This window comes from Podarcis filfolensis (assembly GCF_964270895.1).
Source record: "Podarcis filfolensis genome assembly, chromosome: Z".
NCBI lineage: Eukaryota > Metazoa > Chordata > Lepidosauria > Squamata > Lacertidae > Podarcis > Podarcis filfolensis.
In genome coordinates this window covers 31,805,222-31,816,363 of record NC_139617.1, presented here as the reverse complement: position 1 = coordinate 31,816,363, position 11,142 = coordinate 31,805,222, and the positions used below count along the sequence as shown (strand labels likewise).

Genomic DNA, 11,142 nt, shown 5'->3' with positions numbered 1-11,142 from the left:
CCTGCTCTCTAAGCTTTTTGGCTCACATTACTTCATTCCTCTTTTGTAAGCTTTTTTTTTTTGTAAGTCTTTAGAGTGAAAGCATCCCCAACTTGGATCCTAATACCTGTCCCTCAGGTGATTATCTCAACACAGGAGGTAATTAGCCCTTAACACATGCTAATTCTTGAGGATTAAGAAGTGTCTCATACACAGGCTGAAATACCCATGGGTCTTGCAGAGTTTAAAACATTCTAAGCCTTAATTAAATTCGAACGCCTACTGAACACAGTAACTTAGGGTGCCTAGCACCCACAAACTCATAACAATACATGCGTGCTTGTGTATGAGTATGCATTGTTTGTATCTGGGTATCAGCTGGTGGGGTACTTCCGATTCACCAGAAATAATGAACCTATTTCTGTTGAGGATGGAGATACTTATTTTTGATCATTTTAAAAAAACAAACAGACAAGGCTGTTGCGGATCATGTGGTCCCTTCGGAACCGACAGACGCCTCGACGTGCCAGTCCGCGGCAGCGGCGAAGGGGGGCGGCCCACACCACTCCGCACCACGCCCCCCTCGTCCGCTGATTGGGCAACTGGGACGCGGACAAGTGGCCACGCCCCCTTGGTCCTGACCGGCGGGGATGGCCAGTTGCTAAGGGAGGCCTAGCAGCCGGGCTCCCTCCTCTGTCTCTCTCTCACATCCAAACAGAGAAGGCTATTGAGAAAGGGGGCGGAGATGCCACGCCCCCTCTCCAGTCCTCGCCTTCTGAGTGGATAAAGGTGACCCGGGCGGGTAGCCGCGCCCCTTCGGTCCTCGCCAGACCTGTTTCCAAGGCAGGCTGTCCGTTGCTAAGGGCGGCCTAGCAGCCAGGCTCACCCGGTCATGGAGGCTGGTGGCGGCGGCGGCTACGGGCGCCGGCGATGGGGGTGGTGGCAAGAGGTGCTGCCGCTATGGCGTGTGCTGTTGGCGGCGTCGATGATGATTGCTGTGGTTCCCGTCAGGGCGCGGCTGTACCAGGCGGGCACGGACCCGGTGTGGGTGCTAGAGGCCGCGACAGTGCGGAAGGTTCTGCGGGGCTCGCCCTCGGCCTGGCTCGTGCAGTTCTACTCCTCGGCCTGCGGGCACTGCGTCGCGTTCGCGCCCACTTGGAAGGCGCTGGCCGGGGACGTCCGCGGTGAGCGAGCTAAGAGGACGGGGGCTCCTAATAGATTGGGGCGCGCTCCTCCCCTTCCCGTTTACTCTCTCTGCCTTATTTATTATGCATTTATCTTCTCCCCATTAGCTTCATGGCTGAGTGGGGGGATGGGTGTGCATTTGAACCCTGGTGTACCACAGATCCTATTTTGGTACTCTTAACCAGAACGCGACCATTGGCTCCCACTGGACCCTTAGAGAAGCAGGTTATGCTGTGAGGTGGTGGTGGAGGAGAGTGGCTGGTTCAGGGGCTACTCTAGTGAGCATCATTGTTGGTGGAGGAGGAGAAGGATGTTTTTGAGGGAAGTGTTTGAGCCTTTTTATCCTCCCAGCTGCCCTATGAGGTAGGCCAAAGTGAGAAGAGTGCATAGGCCAGTCAGCTTCATATCTTGGGGTGGGATTCAAACCTGGCGCTTCCTCCCCCAGTCCTTCCCCAAGTTGGTGCTTGGTAGAATCCAGAACATCTTGGAGGGGCCCGCAGGTTGTGGAAGGCTGGTCAGACGGCTACAGCTGATAACAAACCGGCCTTTTATTTTGCTTTTTGCTACTTACCAAATGTATGTATATATAGATATACAGATCTAGATATATCTTGTTGTTGTTTAGTCGTTTAGTCGTGTCCGACTCTTCGTGACCCCATGGACCAGAGCACGCCAGGCACTCCTGTCTTCCACTGCCTCCCGCAGTTTGGTCAGACTCATGTTTGTAGCTTCGAGAACACTGTCCAACCATCTCGTCCTCTGTCGTCCCCTTCTCCTTGGGCCCTCCATCTTTCCCAACATCAGGGTCTTTTCCAGGGAGTCTTCTCTTCTCATGAGGTGGCCAAAGTATTGGAGCCTCAGCTTCATGATCTGTCCTTCCAGTGAGCACTCAGGGCTGATTTCCTTAAGAATGGATAGGTTTGATCTTCTTGCAGTCCATGGGACTCTCAAGAGTCTCCTCCAGCACCATAATTCAAAAGCATCAATTCTTCGGCGATCAGCTTTCTTTATGGTCCAGCTCTCACTTCCATACATCACTACTGGGAAAAGATATATCTAGATATATAGATAACAGAGCAGTGTGCAGCTGTTTATGGTCTGAAGGGATGCAAGGCAGCTTTCTTTGCAGAGTTCTTGTTTCTCCAGGGCTACAACTGAATGCATTTGGCATATTAATTGGAGGATGTAACAGATCAGGGTTTATTGCTGCAGGTTCTAAATGGCTGACAGAGAGGCCACCATAGCTGACTTCTTTGTGAATCTTAGATCCATTTCTAGGACTGAGATGATGCCAGTGATGATGGCCTCTGTCCAAATTGAGAAGACATTGCCAGCGAACTGGAGGAGGACAGTGTATAGCTTCAACAATTGTAGTCTTCTCTTGTCCTATATGAGACCTGGTGAGGAGCCATTCTGCACCCCACAGCCCTTCTCCTTTCTCAGCTTCCTGATGGCTCTACCATGAGAAATTCTCCTCCAGCCGCTGGTTCAGGGTGTGAGAAAGAAAGCAGTGAAGTTATCCACCTTCCCCTGGGGCTTCCCAGCTGAGGGTGTTGTGATTACCACTTTTAAAAGCTTAACTGATTACATACCCTGCCCAAACCAGCTCAGCAGACTTCTGTCATAAGTAAAGCATGCTGTCTTCACAGTGACCAACAAGATGCTCCAGTGGGAAACTCACAAGCAGGAATTGAGCACAAGAACACACTGTTCCTGCAGTTCCCAACAACTGGTATTCAGAAGCCTTGCTGACGGTGGAGGTGGAGCATAGCCATCATGGCTAGTAACCACAGAGGTTGCAGAGAGCTGTCTGGACCAAGAAACATCAGACATTTAAAGCATATGGCCAAAGAATCCTGAGAATTGTAGTTTATTAAAGGCACTGGGGATTGTAGCTCTGGGAGGGATAAACTGTGGTTCCTAGAATCCTTTGGGGGTTTACATGTGGTTTACATGTACGGTGTGTATACAGCCCAAATCTAGTTTGAGAACACAAGAAGAGCCCATGACTTTCTGCATGCCAGGTAGGCAATAAGGGTGTAAAACTGAAGGCCATTCCAAAGTGATTTTGTGTTGCTTTGCCCTGTTTAAATGTTCTCCAGGGTGACTGTGTGCAGATGCTGGAAAACAAATAATAATAAATTCTTTACTGAGTTGACCAAAAGAGCTTCTCCAGTAAACAATAGGGGTTCCAGATAGTTAAATCTTGAAGTTGTTGGTATTTGCCTGTCTTGGGAGACAATGGAAGAGTGAGGTCAAGCTGTTGGAAAGTTTCAGTGCCTGCTGTGGCTGTAGAGATCATTGTTTTTGTGCTTTCAAGTTTTTGTTGTTGGTAACCTCAAGAGTTCAGAACTTGGTCTTTGCAGCATGAAAGTATATCATATTCTCTGTGTCAACATCATGGTGACAGAACTGACATATCTCCAAGGGTAGTTGTCAAGGAATTTAAAATTTTCTCAAAATATAGTTTGGTGGCTATCACTGTCCTTGGATTGAGAGAGCCTTGCCAGGTATGCTGGTAGCTTTGAGATCGGATTACTATTATGTGCTTTACCTGGAGCTGTCCTTTTATGTAGTTTACCTGAAGCTGACTGAGAAGCTGTGGCTTGCTGTCACAGTGACCTGCCATGAACACACGGTGCCAATCCTGAAAGGGTGACGCAGGCTGTCAATGTGTTACTGAGCACACTTCAGGTTACTTGTATTGGTTTACAAAGCTATATATGCAATTTGAGGCCTGGATACCTGCGAGACCTATTCCCATATACGCCTTTTGTTTTGGCTATTCCAACTCAGGATTGTGGTATGCTCATATGTGGGAGGTCCTTCTTGGTGATGGGGCTGCTGCTTTGACACTCCCCTCTGAAAGGCAATTGAGGTTTGGGGGTCAATTGAATTTCAGACTTTTCTTGGAGTGTAGGTAGGTCTAAGGTTATTCACATTGTTAAAGCTTGTTTGTAATTCACCTGCCTCATTTTTGCATATATGGTCTCTAAACTCTGCGCAGCTTGCTTCTGAGTAGGTGTCCTAGGATTGTGCCATAAGCAAACAATTGGTTGGATCTGTGACATAGCATTGTTTTTGCTCTGTGACAAATAAATCATGTTAAGCCATCTTAGGTTTGCTTGATTTTTATTAGAACATAAGAGCATAGGAAGAGTCTGCTGGATCACACCAGTCCAGAATCACAGTGGCCAAGCAATTAATTGCCTGTGGGAAGGCAGCAAACAAGATTTGAGCACAAAAGCACACTCTCTTCTTGTGACTTCCAGCAACTGATATTCAGAAGCATTACTGCTGCCAACTGTGGAGGCAGAGCATAGCCATCATGGCTAGTAGCCATTGCTGTCCCTCTGCTCCATGAATTTTCCCAGTCCTCTTTTAAAGCCATTCAAGCTGGTGGTCAGTGCCTCCTTTGGGAGCAAGTTTTATAGATAACTGTGTGCCAGTTAGGGTTAGTTTATATGGATTTTCAACTCTGTGGAGCTTACTTCAGAGTACACGTGCCTAGGATTCTGCCGTAAGCAAACAGCTGGCTGGCTACATTGCTCCATGACAAATGAATCACGTTAATCCATCTCCCAACTTTAGTATTTAGGTTTGCTTGATTTTTGTTGATATGTTTGCTGTTGTAACATAGCTTGTGCTGACTAACAGAGGTTAGATGCCAGTCTGTCAGAGATGCTATCGTTGTGATTCCTGCATTGTAGGAGGTGGGCTGGATGATCCTTGGGGTTCTGTCCAACTCTTCTGTGATCTAACTCTCTAGCCTGCAACATAACTATGAGCCTGTGAAAAGGCTGGGAGGGTGAACTGAAGCATGGCTGCCTTCTTCCACCCCCCTCCCTTTGTTGAAGGCTGAGCAACCCATCTCCCAGCTGCTGCACTTAACCAAGTATTTGTTTGGAGATGGGCTGGCATTGTTGGGAGGCGAGCCATTTGCATTGGTTTTGTGATGCCCCTGGCTCATTTTCTGCTTGAGGCCTGAGGAGACAGGTGGGGAAGGGGAGTGCAGTGCTGAATCATGAATGAGGCAGATCACCCCAAGCCAAACTTTCTGTGCTTGTGTTTCCTGGGACAAATGTGGCTTGGTGGCTATTGTGTGGCTGCCTGAACGCTCCCCCATCTGCTCTGGGGTGTTGGTAGCTAGCCTGGTGTCTGCTCAGCTGTCAGTGTGGCAGCTTTTCCAAAGGAAAATAAAAGTCAAGGGAAGGAGGCATTTCTTCAGCAAGTTTCATAGACTCATAGAATTTTAGAGTTGGAAGAGCCCCCAAAGGATAATCTAGCCCAACCCCGTGCAATGCAGAAATCACAAGCATCTCTTACAGATGACCATCCAGCTTCTGCTTAAAAGCCTATAACGAAGGAGAGTCCTTCCCCTGGGCTGATGAAGCTTCCATATTTTCACTTGTCCCTTTTCTGAGGAAAGCAAGAGATAAAAACATAAGAAGAGCCTGCTGGATCATGCCAATGGCCCATCTAGTCCAGCATCCTCTTCTCCTAGTGGCTGAACTGTTGCCTGTGGGAAACCAGCAAGCAGGATTTGAACACACAAGTCCTCACCCCTCCTGTGGATTCTAGCATCTGCTATTCAGAAGCCTCCATAGGGGCAGTGTAGCCATAGCATAGCCATCACATCAGAAGTCCTCTCTTCTCAAGCCATCTAGGCTGGTTTCCATCACTGCCACCTGCACTGCCTCCCTGCACAATTTAACTAAGAAGAACTTTCTTTTATCTGTTCTCTTCCAACATTCAGCTTCACTGGATGCCCACACATTTCTAGTGGTATGAGAGAGGGAGAAAAACTTTTCTCAACTCACTTTCTCCAGGCCATGTATAATTTTATAAATGGTGTTTTCCTTTTCCTTTTTAAAAAAATCTTGTTTTTTCTAAGAAAAACTTCTATAAACCCCAAGCATCCAAAGACTTACAGTTTGTGTGTGTGTGTTTTGTGTTTGTGTTTGTCAAAGTGACTTTGTGGGTGGCAGCTCCCTCTCTTTGGTTTATGGGTGACCCCTGAAGGGGCTGCAGTGAGGAGATGCAGTCCTCAGGCTCAAAAAGGTCTTATTGTGTCTGGCAGGGAGGATTAGGCCCATCCCAACACTATATGGAAAAAAGTTTTACAGAATACTTTACCCTTTTCCCACTCTGTGAAAACCTACCCATCTCATTATGTAGCAAGAACAGAATGATTGGCTCATAATGTTAGGAACACACATTTTCACCAAACTTGAAAGGGCAAGTTCCCTAGAAGATCCTTGGATTTTTATGGTGTTTAAGCTAACAAAGAACAATTCAGGTTCTTTTTTAGTGTAAAGTTCTTTAAAATTTCAGTTTATAATGTATATAAAACAGACAGAACAATTATAACAGGGGGAAATTAAAGGATGAAAAACAAACAACTAGAAAATAGGCATGTAGAATAAGTACAGTGGCATGTGGGTTAAAGTAATAAAGTCCCAATAAAGAATAATAGAATCGGAAGGGATCTCATTGGTCATCTAATCCAACCCCCTGCACTGCAGGAATATCAACATGATCTAATTATAGATTTGCCAGGCTTGGGACAAGGGTAGCCTTGAAAATTATGCTTCCACTATAATATGTCATAAAACAAGGCCAAATCATGAAAAGTATCTGGAGGTTCTAATCCTTATTGATATAAAATTATGCATCATTTTCTCCATTATAGCTCTATTCCAGGGTGAGTTGTATCAACTGTCCAGTGTAAGATCTGGAGCTGTTTTCCATTGAGTTGCAATTACTATTCGAGCTACTATTGGCAACATTGTATCCTCAAAAAATGAGAAGTGCAGGTTCTTGTTTGGGTGGGCTCAAATGCATGCATACAACCAGAGGCCCTTGGACCTCAAAGTGAAATCTGTAATTGGCTATAATGCTTTGTAATTTTTCATTGCTTCACACACCTCTGATATTTGGCCAGATTTCACCCCTCACCAGGTGGTGATACAGTGGTTGGGGTTTTCACAAGTTAGACCTGGGTTCACTTCTCTGCTCAAGCCATGAAGCTTTGCTAGGTGACTTCCGGTCAGGAACTCTCAGCTTGACCTACCTTGCAGGATCATTGTTGATGGCAAAGGGATAATAAAACCAGACCAATTAGGTTCTCATTGCCAGATTTTACACCAGTTAGAGAAATCCGGATTTTATAACTGCTGGAATTGGCAGAGTTTAGAGTGGTGGACACCTCTGCCCATTCTTCCCGAGACCATCTAATTCCTCCTGTGCAGATTATCATGTCACAACTTGTCTGCTAGGACAATATTAAGTCTGTTGAGCTTTGCTTCTGGTTCACCTGGAAACCTAAGAGCACCTCCAGCAGCTTTTTTTCTTCACCCCACCATTTGTGACTTGACAGAGGAGGGTATTAACTGTGCCATGTTTGATGTATGCAACTTGAGAATTTGAGGGGATTTTGACTCAATGAGTCTTGTAGCCTTTGCCTTCTCCAGTGGGAGAGATTAAGCCGATTGCTTGGAGCACCATAAAATGTTACTGTCACATTGGCTCATTTTAGAATTGTAAAGTTGGAAGAGAACCCTAGGATCATATATTCCAACCCATAGGTAAACTGGTCCCAAGTGGTTATGCGTTTCATTCAAGGGTCTTTAGGGGTTGCTTCCTGGAAGTGTAGGAATAAGTCTTTGCCTGTTTCATTTCAGAGTGGGAACCTGCCATCAGAATTGGGGTGCTGGACTGCGGGGATGAGGTGAACTACGAGACCTGCAAAGACTATGGGATTCAGTACTATCCCACTTTTAGGGTAAGTGACTCCAGGAACACACATGCCTAGAAACATTTCTGCTTATTCCACTCAGTTAAACAGACTTGGATGTTTGTGAGTTCTCTCCCCCACCTTTTGAATCTTGTTGTACAAGCTGTGGTAACAGTTTGATCCTTAAGCCAGTCATTAGGGCTCCCCAAGTGAACATAAGAACATAAGGAGAACCTTGCTGGATCAGGCCATTAACCTATCTAGTCCTCCATCCTGTTCTCAGAAGTTGCCCAACCAGGGAAAAGGGCTGGGCAAGCCATGAGGGAGGGGGAGATTTGCAAGAGGATATTTTTCCGGGGGGGGGGGGGATGAGTGTGCAAAGACTCATCCTCTCATTTGCCAGGCTTACCTAACCAGCTTCAACATGCAAAAATTCACAAGGCGGTTCATTTGCATTTGGATGTCTTGAGGAATGATTATCGGGAGTGATTCTCCTGCAAGTTACAATTTTAAAAGGCTTCAAGGTTGCTTTCTTTTTTTTTAAAGACTTGGTGTCTAATGAGCTGAGCTGCTCTAGAGGTGCTTGACATGATTGCAATCAAATTATTCAGGGGATGGAGTGATTCTCCTATGATGAAAGTTTGCAGCGTTTCGGACTTTGCCTCTGAAATTAAGGTTAGCAGACATCCTTGGTTCCCAGGGACAGTCCCCGGATCCACCAATCTGTCCCCGGACAAAATCTGTCCCCGGAATGTCCCCGGATTTATGCCTGGGGACTTCCTGTGAGGCAACATGGCGGGTGCCATGGCAGTGAGCAGCACTGGAGGTCCTGGCCACATCAGTGTTCCAGCCAGCCTCCCTCCCTCCCTCCATCCCTCCCTCCCTCCCTCCCTCCCTCTGCGCTTCCTCCAGCACCGGCAGCCTCTCTTGTGAGGAAGGCTGCGTGCGAGTCCGCTGTTTGTCCACCTCTGGTAACGAGACACCACCACGCCAGTTAAATCTCCATAGAGACTGCACTCGCCCTCCAGCGGTCTCCTGGTTATGGGAAGCCGGTGCCTTGTGTGTGTGTTTTAATGCATGTTTTCCCAAGACCAGCAAGCGCCTTTACTCAGTCTCTCCCCCCCCCCTTTTTTTGGCGTTTGTGTGTTGTAGATGAGCTTCTCTGCCTGCCTTGTGTCGAGGTGTGTGATCGACAACTTTGGGGTTCCCCCCCACTAAAAAAAGGTCAAGAACTCTGGGCAACCTTTTCCTAAAATAAAGCATGAAATTCCCCCCAAAAAAGAGTGTCCCCAGATTCCTTGAAAAAAATTTGGTAACCATACTCTGAATACCAATTGCTGGAAAACATAGGAGTGGGGAGAGTGCTCTTGTGCAGGCTTCCCACAAGCAACTGTTCAGCCACAGGATGGTGGACTAAATGGGCCATTGGCCTGATCCAGCAGGATCTTCTTAACGTTCTTCTGTTTATTATGAGCAGTGATGGTGGCTATTCTAATAAAACCCTCCTCTCTTTTCTCTTCCAGTATTTCAGGGCTTTTGCCAAAGACTTCACGACAGGAGAAAACCACCATGGTAAGACCAATTCTCTTTATTTACTCAAAGCAGCAGCACTGAGGACTCCTGTATCAAAAGACTAAATAATACTCAAGTTGGCTTAAGAGAAAACTTAGTTTAAGCCCATAACATTTAAAACACATGCTCAAGCAGTAATCATCAAAGCCTGATAAGTAAAAGATGGTTATTATGATTTCATTAAATTTATTTACCACTTGATTGAAAAAAACACCTCAGATTGGTTTATAAAAAGATAAAACAAGAAAATCAATAAAAATGTACAATACTTTAAAACATACAGAAGTTAGAATACCAAAACAGATTAAAATCCACAACAACTTTTTGAACATCTGGACAGCTTTGTCTAAATGAGAAGGTTTTGAGCAGGTGTTGAAAAGTGTACAGTAAAGGCACCTTCTTGATATCAATAGTGCAGGTGCTGCCACACTATATGATATCCAAAGTGCAGGTGCTGCCACACTATATGATCAAGACCTTACAAATGCAGAATGATTATTATGTGGCACCTATAGTAGCACCAGTTCCACTGATCAAAATGATCGAGTGGGCACATGTGGAGTACGGTGATTTCATAGGTTAATGTGATCTCATAGGTCAGAGGTTTTCAACCTTTTTGAGTCCATGGCTCCCTTGACCAGCTACATTTTTTCTGTGGCAACCCTGTGGGGCTCAGGAGCTGAGTTATGTCACCCGTTGCCTGCAGAGCTGGCAGCCTCTTACTCTTTCTTGAACACCCTCCCTTGTGGAGTGTTCCCTCAGCCTCCTCTCCCCTCTCCTTGGGAGTCCTGCTGGTGGACTGACTGGGCTCCCTTGCCCACTTGCTTGCTCACTCCGAGGCCGCCTTAGCTCCTGGCAACCATCACCCCCTGACCAGCCCCAAAGGCACCATTTGGCAGCTGAGGTTGTAGCCAGGGCTGCTGTAATAAACAGCCGTGCAAGCCTTTGGGAGGCAGTGACGCGAGAGTGCATTAGAGGAGGGAGGGAAGGAAAGAGGGACAGAGGCCACTGGTTGAAAACCACTGTCATAGGTTAATGTTGAAATAGGGTTTCCTTTGTTGGACTCTTGACAAGGTCTTCTTGGGCAGATGTAGCCACCTCCAGATTTCTGCTCAGAGACACCAGGTGGCATTGAGTGATTAAGGCGCCTAAGTGCCTTAATTCTGTGTGCCTCCTGTACCAGATCAGAGGAAAGTTGTAAATGGATCCATTCTGCTTGTCCTCAGGGGGAAGAACAAAGTATGTTAGGAATCTGCATGGAGGTGTCTTGTTGTTGCATTGCAGGGGGTTGGACTAGATGACCCTTGGGAACATTCACTGTTGTTGTTCTCGCCTTAGCAGGCTCTGATCGGGAAGTTCAGACAGTTCGTCAGACTATGATCGACTTCCTGCAGAATCACTCCCGGGAAACGAAACCTCCTGCTTGTCCCCCTTTGGAGCCAATCATGTGAGTATTTTGCATTCAGTATAATAAGTTGTATTGACAGGGACAGCCTACACTCTGGTAACCTCGAGATTAGACTATTGCAATGTGTAGTAGGTGGGGCTGTCTCTGAATATAGTTTTAAAACTTCAGCTGAGGCAGAATTTAGCAGCAAGGTTGCTCACTGGGGCAAGATGGTCTGAGCATATAACACCAATTCTGGCTTGACTACACTGGCTGCCAATTA

The 11,142-nt window shown here is 46.5% G+C and overlaps 1 protein-coding gene across 2 annotated transcripts in view; it reads left to right on the top strand.

Moving 5' to 3' along the window:
* The first annotated feature begins 780 nt into the window (after positions 1-780).
* Positions 781-11,142, top strand: part of QSOX2 (quiescin sulfhydryl oxidase 2) — a 29,199-nt gene continuing 18,837 nt past the window's right edge. The window contains exons 1-4 of one of the 2 annotated variants that reach the window (XM_083596391.1): positions 781-1,163; positions 7,848-7,948; positions 9,424-9,472; positions 10,811-10,919. In XM_083596391.1, the coding sequence (XP_083452517.1) occupies positions 872-1,163; positions 7,848-7,948; positions 9,424-9,472; positions 10,811-10,919 (551 nt within the window). In that variant the 5' untranslated portion in view covers positions 781-871. The remainder of the gene's footprint in view (positions 1,164-7,847; positions 7,949-9,423; positions 9,473-10,810; positions 10,920-11,142) is intronic. The other variant, XM_083596392.1, reaches the window with a different exon arrangement.